At 39.1% G+C, this 22744-nt stretch overlaps 1 protein-coding gene across 3 annotated transcripts in view; it reads left to right on the top strand.

Annotated features, from left to right (window-relative positions):
* PREX2 (phosphatidylinositol-3,4,5-trisphosphate dependent Rac exchange factor 2) overlaps positions 1–21942 on the top strand; it is a 299616-nt gene extending 277674 nt beyond the window's left edge. For all 3 annotated transcript variants that reach the window (XM_059902418.1, XM_059902419.1, XM_059902416.1), the window contains 3 exons: positions 1452–1554; positions 14745–14812; positions 20971–21942. In XM_059902418.1, the coding sequence (XP_059758401.1) occupies positions 1452–1554; positions 14745–14812; positions 20971–21016 (217 nt within the window). In that variant the 3' untranslated portion in view covers positions 21017–21942. The remainder of the gene's footprint in view (positions 1–1451; positions 1555–14744; positions 14813–20970) is intronic.
* Positions 21943–22744: the final 802 nt, after the last annotated feature.

Genomic DNA, 22744 nt, shown 5'->3' with positions numbered 1-22744 from the left:
AAACTTTAGCCCATGTGAATATGTGTTCTTAATGCTTTCTAAAGAGTTCTCTGTTAATGTTAACGAGGAAGCCACTTTTCACGTCATTTAACAGCCAATGGAACTGATCGTGTTTCTCCTTAGAATGCAATTATTGTAATAATAAAGTTGCATTTTGTCAGGTTCTTTCTAAAATTACAGCAGTAATGTTTTAAATCCGTTTCTCCTCTTTTTTGTAAGTCATCTGTATCTGAATCTACCAGGTGTACTGGGCTTCTGCGGTACAGCCTCACAACCAGGGATAAATGAGTTCGATATTCCTCATATATAATTGCACTGTAGAACTTTCATTTGTAGGGAAAAACTAAACAGATCTAGAAAAATACATTTGTAAAATACCAAACCACAGAGAGGTAATTGCAAAAGTGGAGAAAAAACAATCAAAATACTAATAAATTGAAAAATGAAGTGACACAAAATCCACTAATATAGATGTTAGGAAAAACATCTAAAAGTAACGAATATTTTTATGGAATGTATGCAGAAAGTACCCCTAAAAAAACAATTCAGAGACCAGCACCTGAAAATATTGTCAAATGTAGAGGGTTCTTAGCTCCCTAAGAGTTGCTATAGAGAAAAATGTGGAGGAAAGTAAAAGAAATGCCCTAAAGGGAAGGAAGAGGACCAAGGCTCACCAATCAGTGAATTTGGGTGCTGAATTCTGAATTTTCTCGGGGCTGCTCTGGACACCACATTGCTGAATAACTCATTAAAAGTTCCTTTTCAAAATGTTAGTCTTTTGGATTGGGTCCAAGAAAAACACACTTTTTAAAAAAAATTCTGACCTTAGTGAATATTAATTTCACTTTTTTCTAAGATCCTGGGTATAAATCAGTATAATTCTATTAACTATGAATATGTAAACATGAATGAAAGATATTAGTAAGTCATTTCTTTTAAATTACATGAAATACCAGTAAAGATTCATATCTGATAATAAAATTTATTATAATTCTGCTTACTTAATTTTCTGTGTATAAACCCTCTCAACAGAGTTCATTATGGGTTTGTTTTCAATTGAAATACTTAATTTAGGACCCCAGCAGTGTATTTCTATAATCTATTTTTAAACAGGTGTTCTGTGTAGAAAAATCAGTGGTCTATTGTCTAGTTGTTTTGAACTTGGCTGGTGCTATTTGATTTTGAAATTCATGTGGGAGAGGAAAAATAATTTTTCCTCTACTCTTCTGACTTCTTAGTTGAGACCCCTGTAACAAAAGACAGACTACCAAGAGAAAAACGACAGAAGTTTATTAACGTGGGTACCTCATGAGTACATGGGAGATACCCAGGGAAAAATGAGTACTTCTCCCAGGAGGCATACTGTTCCACCCTTCATTAGCAGCCCCAGCTGTCTCGAAGAGCTTAATGGGGACCGGTGGAGTCTGACTTGCCCTTGCCTTTGCCCGCAGGTGCACCCTGAGCGTGACCCTGGAGCAGGCCATCATTCTGGCCAGAAGCCACGGACTGCCTCCTTGCTACATCATGCAGGCTACAGATGTGATGCGGAAGCAGGTGAGTCTCACAACACATTTTAGGAAGTTGTTTCTCACGCCCTGGATTTGAAGGTTCCTTGGTTCATTTATCAGGTGTCTGACAGGTACCTGGATGTGGCAGGCACTTTTCCAGGCTCAGAAAGTGAGTGGTGAACAAGAAACACTGATTCCCGGGGAAGAAGACTGCGCAGGCATCTCTCTGAGGGTTCTCCAAGAAGCTTAGACAACCTGAGAAAAGGGAAGTCTAAGAGGTAACCTGACGGAAGAAGGGGAGGTGGCCAGGCAAATGGACAGGAGTGGATTTGGGGCAATGTAAACTACAAGACAGAAGGACATGTGGGCTTCCCTGGTGGCGCAGTGGTTAAGAATCCTCCTGCCAATGCAGGGGACACGGGTTCCAGCCCTGGTCCAGGAAGATGCCACATGCTGCAGAGCAACTAAGCCCGTGCGCCACAACTACTGAGCCTGCGCTCTAGAGCCTGTGAGACACAACTACTGAGCCTGTGCTCTAGAGCCCATGCTCTGCAACAAGAGAAGCCACTGCAATGAGAAACCCGCGCACCGCAACGAAGAGTAGCCCCCGCTCGCCTCAACTAGAGAAAACCCGCGTGCAGCAACGAAGACCCAACGCAGCCAAAAATAAATAAATATATTAATTAATTAATTAAAAAAAGAAGGACATGTGACATTTTCTGGGAAAGGCAGGTGATTTAGGAAGGCTGGGGAATAGACTGGGGAAAGGGGAGGGGCAAGGAGGTAGAGGACAGAGTTGAGGGCCCTGCTTGCTTCTGGAGATCTCAAAGGGACTTCCACACGGTGATAAGAAGTTTGTGCCTTATTCTGAAGATAAAGCACGTACCTCAGATTTTCCTGCAGAAGGTGAAGAGCTGCCTTTGGACTGTCTTTAGGTCACTGAAGTACTTATAGGTGAGAATACACTCTTACAAAGTGAATGAACTTTCTTTTTTTTGGCTGTGCCCCACGGTTTGCGGGATCTTAGTTTCCTGACTGGGGATTGAACCCACGCCCTCAGCAGTGAAAGCTCGGAGTCCTGACCACTGGACCGCCAGGGAATTCCCTGAACTTTCTGTACAATAGCTCAGTAGTATTTTAAGTGTGGTAGTTTGGTTTTGAGCCCTTAAGATTCTTTAAATAGTTAACAAAAATGCACTAACCTCCAATGTACCGATTATTAGGAAAATGTGCTTAATCTAGTAGAAAAACCACAAGTCAATAGAGAGACAAAAGAGTTAAAAAACATCAATTTAATATTTTATTCTGCCACCTTTTATTAGGGCTACCTCAGAAAATTGATTTAACAAATCTCTTTACTTGCTGATTGGGTTTGAATTATCCAGTGATAGTGAGTGACTTAATTTTTAAGATACGCTTTTGTAATTATGTCTGCTTTATTTACTAAAGACTTTATGTATGACTCTCAGGCAAACATATAAATCCCTATGGATTTGCTCCCACGATTACACTACAGAATGTCAACCAAGTCAAAAGAAAAATCCATGGAAGCAGTCCTGAGTGAGGCCAGCGCCCAGCCTGGGGTCTGCAGAGATGAGGTAGAGCAAGCACATGTATGTTGGTGCTTCGGGTTGAGAACTGCAGAGCTGAATATTGAAAACCAAGATCTCACAAGGTCCAAGAGGGATTTGCTAAGTAAAGGTCAGATCCATGAGAAGCACATGACGCAGTGTGGTTCAGCTGGAGAAGGGCAAATACAGATGCAAATGCCAGCAGGATTTTTTTGGTAGATATTCAAATTTGGTTTTAAAAAGTAGATCAAAGTAAACTTGTGATTATCCATATCAGGGTTGGGATTTGGGTGCTAAAACGTACAGCAAGAGATTAAGCTTTCTGTTTCACTCTGTTGCTGTTAGAGTGAGTTTGCAGTAAGACTTGGAGGAACCCTCTCAAAATGAGGTTTACAGCAAGACTAAGAGACTGATAATTGATCTTTTTTTTTTCTTTTTTAATAAAGTTATTTATTTATTTATTTATTTATTTTTGGTTGTGTTGGGTCTTCGTTGCTGTGCGCGGCTTTCTTTAGTTGCGTTGAGCAGGGGCTACTCTTCGTTGCAGTACGTGGGCTTCTCATTGTGGCAGCCTCTCTTGTTGCAGAGCACGGGCTCTAGGCGCATGGGCTTCAGTAGTTGTGGCACACGGGCTCAGTAGTTGCAGCGCATGGGCTTAGTTGCTTTGCAGCATGTGAGATCTTCCTGGACCGGGACTCAAACCCATGCCCCCTGCATTGGGAGGCGGATTCTTAACCACTGTGCCACCAGGGAAGCCCCGATAATTGATCTTTTTAAGAATAATCCAGTAAAGAGGTCATTATGAGTTGGCTACATATACATTCTTACTACATGGATTTGAATAATCAAAACCTTTAACTTCTTACAACTGAAAACTGAGATAGATAAAATAAAGATGGGAAAAGTAAAAACAATATTACCTAGGCCTTAATGACTTATTTAACTGGTTCAAGCCTCTTTAAAATTTATTTGTATATTAATTAACTAATAATAAATGATTAGTTAATTATTAGTTATTAATATATCTTATATATTTATAAAGTATAATTTTAAAAGACTGAAAACTTACAAAGTTTGTAAGTTGATTTCTAAACTGCAGTATTTTTCAGTGTTTATCACTCCCTCCTCCTCTTTTTTGTTAATAAATCCATTTAGGATGGGTAGCTTCCTTCCTATGTTGCTTGTTTCTCTGCTCCAAGTTATGACACCCTCAAGTGGTTCTCAGACAAAGACCTGATTTCTGCCTTCTTTGTGAAAGATCATGGAGCCTCAGGTCCTCTCTTCATAGAAATTGGGGTGGACTGGTGCCCAGAGGAGATTTTTGCAATATTCCTTCTGTGGCCGATCCTCTTTCCAGTATTCAGCAGTTACAGACCGTGGGATTAATGTCTGGGATCCAATCTACAAGCCAACTCTTACCCATGTGGGATCTGAGTAGTTCGAACACAAGTGTGAATCAAAAATCTAACTTTTCTGACCCTTCTGTCTTTTAATCGTTTAGATTCAGCTTTCCAGAGACAGAATGGTTAGAATGTTTACCTGGTTAATGAATAATATTTTCTAAGATCTTTAGTTTCTTTTTGAAGAACAAGGAGCTTTTCAGCATGATTTACTGTTCTTATTTCTAATTGCAGTGTAGACCTCCCTCCATATCTGCCACGGTTTGGTTCCAGGAGCCCCCACAGATAACAAGTCCTTGGATGCTTAAGTCCTTTACATAAAGTGGTGGAGGAGCACAATGAATACAGTTGGCCCCCCTTATCCACAGGTTTTGAATCCGTGGATTCATATCCACGGATTCAACCAACTGTGGATCAATGACACAGTTGATTGAATCTGCAGATGCAAAACCCACAAATAGGGTGGCCAACTCTATAGTTTTCAAGAACAGATTTCATGTATGTAGTTTTAATAGAGTTGTTTTAACTATCTGGTTGAGTTAGAAGAAAAGATAAAAGAAGGGAAAGGTACTATGCCCTGTGCAATTTGTGGGTAATGATTATAATAATCCTAGGAACCATTTTTACATAACCAACTGATATGATTAATAAATGGTTTGAGGACTTCCCTGGCAGTCCAGTGGTTAAAACTCCGTGCTCCCAATGCAGGAGGCACGGGTTCGATCCCTGGATGGGGAGCTAAGATCCTGCATGCCACGCAGTGTGGCCAAAAAAAAGAAATGGTTTGAGGTAGAAGCTTTAAGTTACATTATAAGCTTAAAGTCTCCTATCCTCTAAATGATATGCTCCAAGTATTTTTTGGTAGAAGTCTACCCCAAATTCTTTTCTGACCTTTTTAATAAAAATTTGGATTCTGAAGAATTCTGTCTCCTGACCTCCAGTATCAGGGCTTTATACTGAGCACTAAGAACAAAGATCAGGGACGATGAGCTTCTTGCCTAGCCTCATGGTGGACATGTGTGGGCAAATCATCATGGTGCACCCACAGGCAAGTGCTCTCCGGGGTGCACAACCTCAGTGCATGAGGATGTAAAACAGGGAACAAGTAAACGAGTGGACCGTGAGCCCCTGAATGGCTGGGACACCGAGTGTATGTCATGATGGTATCACTGGTTTCTACATTAATACCCAGTATAGAGTAAATGCTAAGTGATGTTTAGTCAATGAATTAGTTCTACCTAGGAGAACTAGAAAAAGGCTTCATGCAGAAAGTAAATATGTGATAGTAGCCAAGAGCACAGATTCTAGGGCCACGCACCCTCAGCTTGAATCCCAGCTCCAGTGTTTACTGTCTGTGTGATTTGAGGCAAGACTCTTAGCTTCTCTGTTGCTTCGTTTCCTCATTATTAAGACAAGGATAATAATGGTATAATGCTTGCTTCATACTGTTGTTGTGAGGCTTGAATACTGAATGCACTTAAAACAGTACCTAATATAGTGAATGACCAACCAATAATTGATTTGGGCCTTGGAGGGTAAATGTGATGCAGACATGTAGGGAAAAGGACAGAGAGGGTGTTTAGTAGAGGGAAAACATGAGCAAGGTATAAAAATGCAAGTCGCTGGCACATTGATTATAAGAAGAATTATATGGCTGAATTCCAAATGGAGTATATCAGCAGATGTGTTCAGCATGATGAGCTTCAATTTTATTTGAAACCTTTTAAGCAAAAATCTTTCTAGAAATTATTTAATGGAATATCATGAGACTAAAGACAAAAATAATTATACAAAAATACCATACTCCAGTTAGTAAATCTATTTCTCACAGGAATATGACTTAGAGATTTTAAAACTAGTTAATGTCTTTGGTAGGACTGAACAAATAAGTAAGTATATTGTAAATATTGAGAGTCAGGTTTTTTACTGTCTGAGAAAGAAGTTACAAATAAGGAAAGGGAGAAGCCTGGAATTTAGAATGAACCCTGGGGTACTGGATTGGAACCAGAAGTGTCAGCTTGAATGCATGGACACATACACACATACACACACACAGAGATATGGATAGATGTAGAAATAAATATAGATGTTTGAGTACGTTTACACTAATCAACTAGCGCAGACCACTGAGAAGACCTAGAAGCAGTTACACACCAGTAGTAGTAATGGGCATACCCAGTGTCCAGATCTTGAGTTCTAAATATCATTCTCCATTAAAAAGAGCCAGGGATTCGGGCGGTGTGGGAAGACACCAAGTTAGTGTCTCCCCACAACTAGGGCGCCTGCCGGCCATTGGTGGGAGACCCTGAGGCCCAAGGAGACAGGAGGAACCCCCAAGTGAACCGGTAGGACATGGGGGGAATAAGGGGGGAGGAGAAGTGGAGGCCAGACAGGATCGGTGCCTCTGAGGCCGGGGAGATCAGGAGAGGCATGCAGGAGATGCCCTCCAGGAGGAACAGGAGAAGAATGGAGGGTGTTTACCCCGCCCACTCGGGCCCAGGGAGCCTGCTAGGCTCCCAGGTGAGGTCCCCAGCCCTCTGAGACCAGGGGTGGGGGGCACGCCTGGCCCCTTCTGTATCTTGAGCCTAAGCCCCACCCCCCACAGCCTCCAGGGCCTTTTCCAGCCTGGAAGGTCTTAAGTATAGGCCCCGCCCACCACCCAAACCTCACCCTTGCTTAGGCCCCGCCCTCCACAGCCAAGGCCTTCCCTCCCCTTTTCTTTTCTTTTCCCTCCCCCTCTTTTGTTATTATTGTGGTACTGTTGTACATTCCAGTTGTTGATTCATCTATAATTTTATTTTTAGATTCTTTCTAACATATCTGTTAGTTTCCTAGTCTAATTTTATTTTTTACTTTGTTATTGTTATTATTATTATCTTTTGCCATCCCATGTGGCTTGCGGGATCTTAGTTCATGAGCCGGGGGTCGGGCTGAAGCTCTTGCAGTGGGAGCTCTGAGTCCAAACCACTGGGTTAGCAGAGAACCTCAGACCCCAGGGAATATTCATCGGAGTGAGGTTTCACGGAGGTCCTCATCACATCACCAAGACCCAGCTCTATCCAATAGCCTACAAACTCCAGTGTTGGAAGCGTCAGGCAAAACAACCAGTAAGACAGGAACACAATTCCACTCATAAAAAAAAAAAAATGAGATGGCAAAAAAATATGTCACAGATGAAGGATCAAGGTAAAAACCTACAAGACCAAATAAATGAAGAGGAAATAGGCAATCTACCTGAAAAAGAATTCAGAGTAATGATAGTAAAGATGATCTAGAATCTCAGAAATAGAATAGAGGCACAGATTGAGAAAATACAGGAAATGTTTAACAAAGATCTAGAAGAACTAAAGAACAAACAAACAGAGATGAACAACACAACAACTGAAATGAAAAATACACTAGAAGGAATAAATAACAGAATAACTGAGGCAGAAGAACGAATAAGTGAGCTGGAAGACAAAATGGTGGAAATAACTGCCAAGGAGCAGAATAAAGAAAAAAAAAATGAAAAGAATTGAAGACAATCTCACTCAGAGACCTCTGGGACTACACTAAATGCACCAACATTCGAATTATAGGGGTCCCAGAAGAAGAGGAGAAAAAGAAAGTGTCTGAGAAAATATTTGAAGAGATTATAGTTGAAAACTTCCCTACCATGGGAAAGGAAATAGTCACCCAAGTCCAGGAAGCACAGAGAGTCCCATACAAGATAAACCCTAGGAAAAACACACCAAGAAACATATTAATCAAACTAACAAAAATTAAATTCAAAGAAAAAATATTAAAAGCAGCAAGGGAAAAACAAAAAATAACGTACAAAGGAATCCCTAAGGTTATCTGCTGAGTTTTCAGCAGAAACTCTGCAGGCCAGAAGGGAGTGGCAGGATATACTTAAAGTGATGAAAGAGAAAAACCTACAACCAAGATTACTCTACCCAGCAAGGATCTCATTCAGATTTGACGGAGAAATCAAAAGCTTTTCAGGCAAGCAAAAGCTAAGAGAATTCAGCACCACCAAACCAGCTTTACAACAAATGCTAAAGAAAGTTCTCTGGGGGGGAAACACAACAGAAGAAAAAGACCCACAAAAACAAACCCAAAACAATTAAGAAGATTGTAATAGGAACATACATATCGATAATAACCTTGAATGTAAATGGATTAAGTGCCCCAACAAAAAGACACAGACTGGCTGAATGGATACAAAAAGAAGACCCATGTATATGCTGTCTACAAGAGACCCACTTCAGACCTAGGGACACATCCAGACTGAAAGTGAAGGGATGGAAAAAGATATTCCATGCAAATGGAAATCAAAAGAAAGCTGGAGTACCAATACTCATATCAGATAAAATAGACTTTAAAATAAAGACTGATACAAGAGATAAGGAGAGACACTACATAATGATCGAAGGATCAATCCAAGAAGAAGATATAACAATTATAAATGTTTATGCACCCAACATAGGAGCACCTCAGTACATAAGGCAAATGCTGACAACCATGAAAGGAGAAATTGACAGTAACACAATAATAGTAGGGGACTTTAACACCCCACTTACACCAACAGACAGATCATACAAAATGAAAATAAATAAGGAAACACAAGCTTTAAAGGACACAATAGACCAGATAGATGTAATTGATATTTACAGAACATTCCACCCAAAAGTGGCAGAATACACTTTCTTTTCAACTGCACATGGAACATTCTCCAGGATAGATCACATCTTGGGTCACAAATCAAGCCTCGGAAAATTTAAGAAAATTGAAATCATATCAAGCATCTTTTCTGACCACAACACTATGAGATTGGAAATCAATTACAGGAAAAAAAAACTGTAAAAAACACAAATACATGGAGGCTGAACAGTGTGCTACTAAATAATCAAGAGATCACTGAAGAAATCAAAGAAGAAATTAAAAAATACATAGAAACAAATGACAACGAAAACACAATGACCCAAAACCTATGGGATGCAGCAAAAGCAGTTCTAAGAGGGAAGTTTATAGCAATTCAATCCCACCTCAAGAAACAAGAAAAATCTCAAACAATCTAACCCTACACTTAAAACAACTAGAGAAAGAAGAACAAAGAAAACCCAAAGTCTGTAGAAGGAAAGAAATCATGAAGATCAGAGCAGAAATAAGTCAAATAGAAACGAAGAAAACAATAGCAAAGATCAATAAAACTAAAAGCAGGTTCTCTGAGAAGATAAACAAAATTGATAAACCCTTAATCAGACTCATCAAGAAAAAAAGGGAGAGGACACAAATCAATAAAATTAGAAATGAGAAAGGAGAAATCACAACTGACACCACAGAAATACAGAAGATTATAAGAGACTACTACAAACAACTCTATGCCAGTAAAATGGACAAGCACAAAGAAATGGACAAATTCTTGGAAAGGTACAATTTTCCAAGACTGAACCAGGAAGAATTAGAAAATATAAACAGACCTATCACAAGCACTGAAATTGAAACTGTAATTTAAAATCTTCCAACAAACAAAAGTCCAGGACCAGATGGCTTCACAGGCGAATTCTATCAAATATTTAGAGAAGAGCTAACACTGATCCTTCTCAAACTCTTCCAAAAATTACAGAGGGAGAAACATTCCCAAATTCATTCTACAAAGCCGGCATCACCTTGATACCAAAACCAGAAAAAGATATCACAAAAAAGAGAAAACGATAGACCAATATCACTGATGAACATAGTTGCAAAAATCCTGAACAAAATACTAGCAAACAGAATCCAATAGCACATTAAAAGGATCATACACCATGACCAAGTGGGATTTATCCCAGGGATGCAAGGATTCTTCAATATATGCAAATCAATCAATGTGATACACCATATTAACAAATTAAGGAATAAAAACAATATGATCATCTCAGTAGATGCAGAAAACGCTTTTGACAAAATTCAACACCCATTTATAATAAAAATTCTTCAGAAAATGGGCATAGAGGGAACCTACCTCAACATAATAAAGGCCATATATGACAAACCCACAGCAAGCATCATACTCAATGGTGAAAAACTGAAAGCATTTCCACTGAGATCAGGAACAAGACAAGGATGTCCACTCTCACCACTCTTATTCAACATAAATTTGGAAGTCCTAGCTATGGCAATCAGAGAAGAAAAATAAATAAAAGGAATACAAATTGGAAAAGAAGAAGTAAAACTGTCACTGTTTGCAAATGACATGATACTATACATAGAAAATCCTAAAGATGCCACCAGAAAACTACTAGAACTAATCAATGAATTTGGTAAGGTTGCAGGATACAAAATTAATGCACAGAAATCTCTGGCATTCCTATACACCAACAACAAAAAACCAGAAAGAGAAATTAAGGAAACACTCCTATTTACCATTGCAGCAAAAAGAATAGAATACCTAGGAATAAACCTGCCTAAGGAGACAAAAGACTTGTACTTGGAAAACGATAAAACACTGATGAAAGAAATCAAAGATGACATAAACAGATGGAGAAATATACCATGTTCTTGGATTGGAAGAATCAATATTATGAAAATGACTCTACTACCCAAAGCAATCTACGGATTCAGTGCAATCCCTATCAAACTACCAGTGGCATTCTTCACAGAATTAGAACAAAAAATTTTACAATTCATATGGAAACACAAAAGACCCCAAATAGCCAAAGCAATCTTGAGAAAGAAAAATGGAGTTGGAGAAATCAGGCTCCCCAACTTCAAACTATACCACAAAGCTACAGTAATCAAGACAGTATGGTTGGCATACAAAACAGAAATATAGATCTATGGAACAGGATAGAATGCCCAGAGATAAACCCATGCATATGTGGGTACCTAATTTACGACAAAGGAGGCAAGAACATACAATGGAGAAAAGACATCCTCTTCAATAAGTGGTGCTGGAAAAACTGGACAGCTACATGTAAAAGAATGAAATTAGAACACTACCTAACACCATACAAAAAGGAAACTCCAAATGGATTAAAGACCTAAATGTAAGATCAGACACTATAAAACTCTTAGAGGAAAACATAGGAAGAACACTCTTTTACATAAACCACAGCAAGATCTTTTTTGACCCACCTCCTAGAGTAACAGAAATAAAAGCAAAAGTAAACAAATGGGACTTATTTAAACTTAAAAGCTTTTACACAGCAAAGGAAATCATAAACAGGACAAAAAGACAACCATCAGAATGGGAGAAAGTATATGCAAATGAAACAACAGACAAAGGATTAATCTCCAAAATATACAGGCAGCTCATGGAGCTCAATATCAAAAAAACAAACAATCCAATTAAAAGATGGGCAAAAGACCTAAGTAGACATTTCACCAAGGTAGACATACAGTTGGCCAAGAGGCACATGAAAAGATGCTCAGCATCATAATCATTAGAGAAATGCAAATCAAAACTACGATGAGGTATCACCTCACGCTGGTCAGAATGGCCATTATCAAAGAATCTAGAAACAATAAATGCTGGAAAGGGTGTGGTGAAAAGGGAACCCTCCTGCACTGTTGGTGGGAATGTAAATTGATACAACCAGTATGGAAAACAGTATGGAGGTTCCTTAAAAAACTAAAAATAGAACTACCATATGACTCAGCAATCCCACTACTGGGCATATACCCTGAGAAAACCATAGTTCAAAAAGAGACATGTACCACAGTGTTCATTGTAGCACTATTTACAATAGCCAGGACATGGAAGCAACCTAAGTGTCCATCGACAGATGAATGGATAAAGAAGATGTGGCACATATATACAAAGGAACATTACTCAGCCATAAAAAGAAACGAAATTGAGTTATTTGTAGTGAGGTGGATGGCCCTAGAGTCTGTCATACAGAGTGAAGTAAGTCAGAAAGAGAAAAACAAATACCATATGCTAACGCATATATATGGAATCTAAAGAAAAAAAATGATACTGATGAACCTAGTTGCAGGGCAGGAATAAGATGTAGACATAGAGAATGAACTTGAGGACACGAGGTGGGAGGGGCAAGCTGGGGCAAAGTGAGAGTAGCATCGACGTATATACACTAACGAATGTAAAATAGCTAGTGGGAAGCAGCGGCATAGCACAGGGAGATCAGCTTGGTGCTTTGCGATGACCTCGAGGGGTGGGATAAGGAGGATGGGAGGGAGGCTCAAGAGGGAGGGCACATGGAGACATATACATGCATGCAGCTGATTCACTTTGGTGTGCAACAGAAACCAACACCGTACTGTGAAGCAATTATACTCCAATAAAGATCTATTAAAAAAAAAAAAAAAGAGCCAGGGATTCTTGGAGAAGAGGTTAATTCCCAGCTGAGACAGGAAAGATGAGCCTGGAGCATCTTGAGGTGCCAGAAAATAAACAGGTACTCAAAAATGCTGGTGGTTATATGAACAGGCCATGAGAAGCAAACTGAAGGAGCTCCCGGTGGCCAAAACTGGAACAATTTGAACAACAAAATGTTACTACTAATAAAAATGTTGGATTATAACTCATAGGATAAAATAAATAGCCATGAATCCATACTGATTTAAATAAATACTTGAATACATAAATAGTTTGGGGAGAAGGGATAACTCTTCTTTACAGAAGCATTCCAGTTCACAAACACTACAGTGGTATTGATGTGGGCAAGAGGCACCAACAGAGGCTAAAATCAGTGAGCACAAGTTTGAAGAGAAGCAGGATATGGGCATAGTCTCACAGTTTCTCTCGCAACAGATTTATTAAGTACAAAAAGAAAGCTGGTAACTTTACAGTGGAAAAATCTGGTGGACACCACCTTACCCAAGTGATGAGAGTTAATGTCACTGGTGACAAGACTTTTGGACATTATATGATACAATGATGATCAGCCTCAGTGATATGATGCACTATGAAGATACAGCATCACTTCTGTGATTTTCTTGCCCAAAATACATATCTTCTATCTAATCATAAGGAGACATCTGACAAACCCAAATTGAGAGACATTCTGCAAAACAATGACCAGTACTCATCCCAAGTATTAAGGTCATGAAAGACCAAGGAAGTCTGAGGAATTGTCCCAGATTGGAGGAGACCATGAAGATACAAAGACAAAATGCAGTGTGGGATCCTGGATTGGATTCTGGGATAGAAAAGGAGGACATTAGTGGAGGGAAATGGGGAACTGTGAATAAGACATGCAGCTTAGCTAATAGCATTTTCTGGTTTTGATCATCATACTGTGATTAAGTGAAGGCTTAAAATTAGAGGGAGTTTACCTGGTGGGTAAAGTATGTGACCTCTCTGTTCTGCTTGTAAACTTTTCTCTAAGTCTAAAATTACTTCAAAAGAAAGAGTTTTTTTTAACTTCATAATTGCAATTCCTAAATTTCTTCCCATCTGTTTTTTTGCCATACACATCCCCTTTTCCCTATTTGCTTTCCTTTATTTGGTCCATCTTGAGAGAATATACTCTTTTCTTTTTCTTTCTTTCTTTTCTCCTTTTCTTTCTTCCCTTCCCATCCATCAGAATTTAGTAGCAGGGAGAGAGTTTTGGGTTTTTAAACCACTCTCCTCCATTTATACTCAGCCCCAAACCCTGGTGTTTGCTTCTATGTAGTAACTCATTCCCCTTAGGAACTGAACAATGAATATTCATGAACTTGACAGATTTGCAAAGACTTTTTCATTGCTAAAGCATGTTATCTTTGTACTATAAACTCTGAGGCAGAATTCTTATATTTCAGAGATCCACATGCATATGCCTTGTCCAGAAATTGCTTTAAACTGTTTAAGGAAAGATTTTCTTGATAAATAATATGAAGTTTAAAATAGCTAAATATTCAGCTAAGGACAAAACAGGCTGTATGCATATGATAGAACTGTGATTTCCGTTCCAGGAAAGTGGGGACACAGAGCAGGTATTTCTAGTATGCTCCTTTCCTGTTTTCAGTGTCTTAAAAGTTAATTGCTTAAATACTGAATAAAGACGTAGATGAGATAGTGAACAGGAAGCTGTCATTTTACCTTACTTTGAAATGATTTAGATGGCTTTTGAAATAAGTATCAATCCTTTGAAACAACACATCAGTGTATTTTGATGCTTAAAAGTATTAATTCTGAAAATGCTCAGATTATGATTTCTTTCTCCTCATCGAGTCTCTCTTGATGTTAAATATAAATATGTTGTTGCAATCAATACTCTACACTCAAATGTTAATGGTATGTTAAATGGTTACTAATACAATGCAGAACTAAAAGTGATTGTCCTTACTTCTTTCAGGGAGCACGAGTTCAGAACACAGCAAAGAATTTGGGAGTCAGGGACCGGACCCCACAGTCTGCTCCGAGGTGAGTGACTCCTCATGTCTACTCTTTCCCAGAGGACTTGCCACCATTTCCCAGACAGTGTCCCTTACAGCTAATGCAATGACCCCAGGATACGCCCAGTGTAGTACTGAATACACTCATGGAAATCAGCCTTGTAAGCATTTGGTGGCAAAATGTGATTAGGCTTAAATGCTCTCAGATTAAATGAAATTTTAGGTGAAGCAAACTTAGAGGTAACATTATCAACATTATTCTATTTTTCAAATTCCTTCATGAATTCAAAAACAAAAATCCGCACAAGTACTACTGAAATTTGTATTCCAACTGTGCCAAACCACCAAGATGCCATTTCCATTTATACTTCTATGATCACATGTGCTGTTCCCTCTGGCACGATCACCTGTCCCATCTGTGTCTGTATGAAAAACTGCTACATAAGCACAAAACCCAACTTAGGTACCATTTTCTCCTCGAAGCTTTGGTTGAGTTTTCTTCCTCTCTGTGTTCCCTTTAACCTCTTGTGTATTGATCCATTATAGCCCTGATGTGTTGCAGTGTATTGTTCCATGTCTCTCTGCCTAACCTGAATAAGAATTCTTTAGAGGCAGGGAATATTCTTTTTGGATTTTATTTATCACCCATCATAGTGCCTACATAGTGCCTACATAGAATATTTGAACTGATTTCAAGAATGCATGAATGAATGAATGAATGAGCTTTTTGTTCGTCATTCTACCAAATGTTCACAGCGCACATATCATCATAAGAAAGGACTGTAATCCACCTTTAAAATAAGTAAACATGGGAACAGCCATCAAAGATTTGATTTCCCTGGTGACATTAGGGTAGGCAGCCATCTATCTTGAAGTAGGGCAAAGTTAAATAATTGCTTTTACATTTGGTTGTTTTTATACATTTGCATTTTAACAAAAAGTAGCCTCCTCCAAGCACTGTCACAGATGAGACACTCTTTGTTTCTATTTACAAAGCAACTACCAGAGTGAGAATGATGACTGCAGCATTTATGAAGTTCTATTTCATTCTGAAAAAGTATGTGGGCAGTGAAAGTACTTGCAAAAGGGAAAACATTTTCCCCCTGAAAGTAGATGGAGGGCTCATATTCTAATCGCATTTATTTTCAGTGCTGGCTCCTAACTCTCTTTAATCCTCAAGTCTTGTTAATGTTATCGTTCATAGTTGATTAGATTAGAATCTAAGACTTTCTGTTGCTAAAGAATCATTTCACGTAGGCATTATCTCTCCAGCACCTTAGCAGTCATGGTATATTTGGATAATAAACCCAGTGAAGCTTTAAAATTCCAGTAAGAAAACAATATAATGGCTCAGTGAGGTCTTCTTAGCTGGGGCTTATAAACACTAATAAACAGTGGGGATAAGACTTAAGCACCCTGATCAATAAACCAGTGTGTAAGCTCAATATGAGAAAAGAAACTGATGAGCTCACTTTGTTTTTTATTGGGTTACGTTTAAAACACTTGAAACACAATAAAACCTGCCAGTTCTAAAGTTGACATATTTTACAAGGGGGTAACAGCCCTGAGAGAGAAATCTAGAGTAATTTTTCTATTTTAGTTATGCTTTCATTCATTCTACAAACATTTATAGAGGACCTAAGAAATGAAAAGCATTCTGCTGTGCCCCATGGAGAATGTAAGCATGAGACAGAAATAGTTCCGGCCCTCAAGGAACTTTCAGTTAAAGAGGGATGAGTGAAACACAACCACAAGAAAAGAGAGAGAGTGAGAAGCACTCTGTGAGGGTGCAGAGAGGGTACTAAGTACCACAGAGCATCTGGGATCCCTCCCATCTGGGAGCCAGTATTCCTGCCCCAAAGAGAGCAAAGTGAAGAACACATTTGTCTCTCAAGGCCAGGCCCTCCAAGGCAAGACTCAGGTAATGTTTCTGGAAACATCTTCACAGAGATAAAGTTTGCTGTCTCTGACTGACATAGTATTTGACTCAATCCCCAACGAATCTCTATTATAGTTTTCCTTTCTCCATTCACTGCCTTTCATTTTTTAAAAATTCACTCAGCAAACATATGTTGAATTTCTGCTGTGTGTTTGTAGATGTCAGGCACTTTGATAAAAGCTAGGGATAAAGACATAATCCCCTCTACCAGTCAGTGAGGTGTCATAGAGCAACAACTGAATAAAATGAAACTAGTATACAGTGTGTGTGTGTGTGATAAGAAACATGACAGTGCAGCCACTATGAAAAACAGTATGGAGGTTCCTTAAAAAACTAAAGTTGAACTACCATATGATCCAGCAATTTCACTCCTGGGCATGTATCTGGAAAAAACGAAAACACTAATTCGAAAAGATACATGCACCACAATGTTCATAGCAGCACTATTTACAATAGCAAGACATGGAATCAACCCATGCCCATCAACAGACAAACTGACTTAAGAAGATGTGTGTGTGTGTGTGTGTGTGTGTGTGTGTGTGTGTACACACACACACACACACACACACACACACATATTGGAATATTACTCAGCCATAAAAAAGAATGAAATTCTGCTATTTGCAGCCATGTGGGTGGACCTAGAGAATATTATGCTGAGTGAAATTAGTCATACAGAGAAAGACAAATACTATGTGATATCACTTATATGTGGAATCTAAAAAATAATACAAATGAATGTGTATGTAAAACAGAATGGGACTCACAGACATAGAAAACAAACTTGTGGCTACCAAAGAGGAGAGGGAAGAGGGAGGGACAAATTAGACATACAGGATAATAGATACAAATACTGTATATAAAGTAGATAAACAACAAGGATTTATTGTATAGCACAGGGAACTACACCCATTATCTTGTAATAACCTATAATGGAATAAATCCACAAAAATACTGAATGACTATGCTCTACACCTTAAACTAACACAATACTGTAAAGCAACTATACTTCAATTTAAAAAAAAGAACCATGACAGCAATGGCACAGATTGCCATGGGAACACAGAGAAGGGGCACATAACTCAGCCTAAGGATGGAGGGGAGAGGTTGCAGAGTATTCCTTCCCCAGTCAGCATGGTAATCAATGTCTTCCTCAGCTGATGCAGTGACACCAATGCCTAGAGAACACATCACATTCTGAGAACTACACCTAGATCTCTATGACTGATGGTTGAATGTGATTTAAGAATGATGCAGGGTGAGGCTGGAGACATAGGCAGGGGCTGGATCAGGAAGAGACTTGTGCAAGATATTGAAGAGTCTTGATTTTAACTTGAAGACAATAAGGAGCCACTAATAAACAATCTTTCTGGAAGATTTGGATTTTAGAATTTATGTCTGGCAACATTAGGAGGAGCCATTTGGGGACAACTAAGACTGAAGGCAGCAGATGCTTTGGACACTAATTGGATGTAGGAAGTTAGTGAAAAGGAAGACTCTAGGATGACCACCAAATCTTTGGCTTGGATGACAATGGTGAAAGGTTCTAGTCACTGAGATAGTAGATGGAGGAAAAGAGCATGCGTGCGAAAGATGATGAGCTTGACGTGGCGGTATTGCAGTAAAGTGCAGCTGGGCATCCATATGGAGATGTATTTGTGGGCGCTGCAAATGAGGTTCCTCCTCCTTGTAACTAGCATGTATTGACTGGCCAGAACAATAAACATATCTTCACCAAGAACCAAATATTACATTCCAGATGTAATGGCGCACTGGTCTTATTTTCTCTTGCATTACACACTTTGGAAACTATTGTGTAATGAAAATTTGATTTTCTTTATTTACATACTTGGGAGACAGAATATTGTAGTGGTTAAAAGTGAAGAAAAATGATTTTGGGTCCCGTCCCTGCCAGGTGACCTTATTTAGTCAGGTTATTTATCTTCTCTGAGACAGTTTTTGCCCTCTGTTAAATTGGGAGAATTGCCTTGGGTCAGAGTGTTATTGATAATTTAGCCTTGAATAGAGGCATTCACTTTGTGGTCTCCTTTAACACAGGTTTTATTTGTGCCATGTAGAAAGATGAAGGGCATGATCTATAGACTGAAGTTTGAAGGTTCTATTCTCTGCAGACTTGAATTTGGGCTGGAAATACCAGCTCCAGGATGGCTGCCTGAGCCCAACAGGAAAAGGAGAAAGTGGAGCCAGAAACAAACGTTTTTCGTGCAGGGCCCTTGATGTGCACGGGTGGGATGTGAATACGGCAGGGGCTCCAAAATGTTGGGCAAAGTCCTCCGATGACCTAACTATTTAGCTGACAAAAAGCAAATGCCTCAGGAGAGAGCAAAAGTCCAACTCTTACCTATTACATTTTACTTACAAACTTCATCTGCCTGTGCTCAATTCCCAAAGCCCCACAATTTCCATTACAGATGTGTCTGAACTCAGATAACCCTGAGTTACTTCCAAGAAGCCTCCCCAAAAGCTGAATCTGCCCAGCTCTGCGGTACCCAGAGCTATTATTTTATTAGGTGATCACAGGGAGTAGCCTTTTCTCCAATTTGCGAGACAGACATTGCAAAGACTGCTCTACCCAGTGGCATTAGTTAAATTATGTGGAAACGTGCAGTGCAAGGTAATGCAAAGTGACGTCTTAGCCCAGATCTCAAGGCATAGCACATTTGCCACCCAGCTGACTGTTCCTGTTCTACTTGAGTAAGTCCACTGTGACTTTTCACTCATTAAGCAGCACTTTCAGGGAAATAAAATGGCAGAAATTAAAGATGAGAAGAACTTTCCCATCATTCTATTATTCCAGCCCTGGGAATGAAATTTGAAGCAACACCATAGCCTTCAGCTGCAAAAGCAGCTCTGAAGAATATCAGCTCAGTTTAATGTATTCTTTTCTCCGGGAAGGATGAAATAAGTTTTCTGATGTGAGATGTCGTTATTTCAGCGTTCATTTTCTTCCATGGAGATGACATGTACAGTATTAACCACCTTCCAGACTCCAAAGTCAGTAACTTCTTCTCTGTGTTTCCAGAGTAGGAAAGTTCATTTTGTTAACAAGGTTTCTAACTCAATATTAAATCCTTTTCATTCTCTCCCCTTTGATTTCGAATGACCATGGGATTAAATGTTGAAGGGAGAGGAAATTTATCATTTGATAAATTTGTCAACAACTCATTTAAAGTGTGCTCAATTTCATCTGTAAAAGAGAGTGAGTCACCGCAGCGAATCCTGGGTTTGGAGTGCTTTTAAAATGGAGCAAAGTTGAAATCTGCACCTTAAATTTTTAGATCATCAGACAAAGCTCTGAAGTAGGACCAGCGTGGCCATGGGCATTACTGAGGACTACAGGCTTACAACCAGCCACCTTAGATCAGCTTGTATTCTCTCAAGTTCTGCCTTAATAGTGGGTGTGCCCTGGATATTACTGTTGCAGTGGTTATATCCCCCTTTATTTGAGTTCTGGAGTTAGGATTCAACCATTCAGAAAAACGTGGAGCCCTAGAACTTGTATAATCCCACTAGTTCAGTCCCCTGAGCTTTGCCTTCATGCTGTATGGTTTCAAAAAACTAGACCTGCGATGCAAAGGGAGAGCATCTTGGAGCATCTCTGCCAGTTCAAATGGATTCCTTAATCCACTTGAATCTCCACCTGATTCTATTGACAGATGAGTGACAGTGTGGGCAGAGCTGGACAAGTATTCCTTAGGAAACACCAGCTAATTGTGCCTTGATATTCAGGCCTCAGGACTGTGCCACATCAGCCTAGCCATGACAAACTGCCAGCACCACCAGGATGGTACAGAATGAAGCAAATTTCTAAGACAAGTCAGAAAATCAGTTACCCCTAAGAGGTAGATGCTATCTTGCTACAAGATCATCATGATAGACATGATGGTAATTATCATCTCCTAGAATTCGGAGAATCGCTTTTGCTACCAGCAAGGTGAGCAGCCTGTGTTGGCAGCCCTGGAACAGAAGCAGCTGGTGTAAAAACGGCAGCATTGCCTAATCAACAGGCATCTAGATGTGCAAAGAGACACTGGTGTTTTGTAATAGCAGAACTGGAATTTTGGAGTTTGCTAACGCACAGGCAATTTTTAGTGAAATTGGTGATATGATCATGACTGACTCGCAAACCAAGAAATTATTGTCAATGTGTTTGTTATACAAATAAAAACATGTCAAGCAATGTCAATATGCCGGGCTGTTGTCACACCTTCCCATGCCTTTTGTAGGCTGTACAAGCTGTGCGAGCCTCCTCCCCCAGTTGGAGAAGAATGAGGAGAATCTCCAAGGAACCAGGCAAGCAGAAGCTTCTGACCGGACTAGACAAAGAACGTGCTGGCTAAACATTCTCCACTCAACATAAAAACATGGATTTTTTTCTCTTGGTCTTTCATCATGGTGTAAATAACTAATGTTCAGCTTGTACTTAGATATTTGTGCTGGAAATGGATGGAAGTCCATTCAGACAACTCAGTTTCACAAACCGATCTTTCATGTGTGTTAATGTGAATTATTCATCCCTGGAGATTACATAAAAAAATATCAGAGATAAAACATTAACCATTGTGCCTCCCTTTCCCGTTTATTAAAATTATTGTATTGTGTTTGCTTTCATCTTCTCCAAATGGAGCGTGTTGTGTTGGATATTTCCGTTTGAAGAAGTCTGTCATTGAAGAAATGTGGTCACGCTTTCCAGATCATCACACAGAAATGTGACAGACAGTAGAGACTGGGTGTCTTAGGTTTTCTGTCTCCCACTTGCATCTGAGAAAGTAGCTTGCGGGTGAAAGGTGAAGAGCATCCTTTACTCTTTCTAAGGGAGTGTTTCTCAGTAGAGGAGAAGAGAGCTGACTGAGGTCTCCAGCAAGACCTTCTTCCAGCTGCTTTCAGGGACCCCTTATGCTCGTGGACAGTTCCAGGGAACCAGCTGTCCTTGGTTTCTGAAGTGGGCGTGGCTTCCTTGGGCGGAGTCCTGATGCTGTTCCGTAGATGTCCAGGAGATGGGGAGAGGCAGGGATTGGGGAGGGTTGGAAGGAAGACGAGGGTGAAGGAGGGAAAAATAAGCCTGTTTAAAAAGTCAACCTTTAAATTTGAAACATATCTAAAGCTCTTATTTTATTAAAGGCTTTCATATGAGACATCAGACTCCTAAAAGAATACACCATGCTGAGTGTTTTTCTGTCAAGGTAATATATATATAAGATGAGAAAATAAAGCTTTATTTGTTGAACTTTAAAAGGACTATTAGAGACCTTGATAATTTATGAAAGTGCAAGGTGTATTCTATTTTCATTCTAAAGTTTACATAATGTTTATCCTTTCTACATTGATAAAATAACATTGTTTTTTTTAGCATAGTGAATATAGTAATATTGATTTTAAATCTGTAATTTTCAAAACAATTAAAATGCCCTTACTGTGATTGTGATACTTAGGTGGATTTAGACTAATTTCTTATGTGAAATGCTTTTCATAACTAAAGTATATACAAACCATTATGAAATTTTAATTTATGAAATTTGATAATAGTTTTCAAACACTTATTAAAAAAACTTTCATCACTAACAGTTGTGTATTGAATAACAGAAATACTGCGTTGCGTATACATGAGGCCTTTGTATACTGGTCAAATTAATAATAAATGTTATTCAGCACAGAAGCACTTAAGACTTTCATGACAAGTACACATCTATAATGAAAAATAAAGAAACCAACATCAGAGATTTCAGAGAAAAAGTTGAACACCTTGAATTTAATGAAGATATGACCTTATTAATATAAATATCTACATGAAACATTTTCTTCACTTTCAGGGGTTTAACATTCTTGATACTATTGCAAGTGATCCCGAAGGTCCATGAAATTAGTAAATTGTGATTTTCCTGTACTGAAAATTTGATTACATTTAACACAGGGCTAATGAGTGAGTAAAGCTGATTAACTAGCAAGTACTTTTCATGTTGTCATTACTGTTTTCTAATCACTACCCTAGAAATAGTGTTC

This window comes from Balaenoptera ricei, chromosome 17 (assembly GCF_028023285.1).
Source record: "Balaenoptera ricei isolate mBalRic1 chromosome 17, mBalRic1.hap2, whole genome shotgun sequence".
Lineage (NCBI taxonomy): Eukaryota > Metazoa > Chordata > Mammalia > Artiodactyla > Balaenopteridae > Balaenoptera > Balaenoptera ricei.
This window is presented reverse-complemented; position numbering and strand designations above follow the sequence as displayed.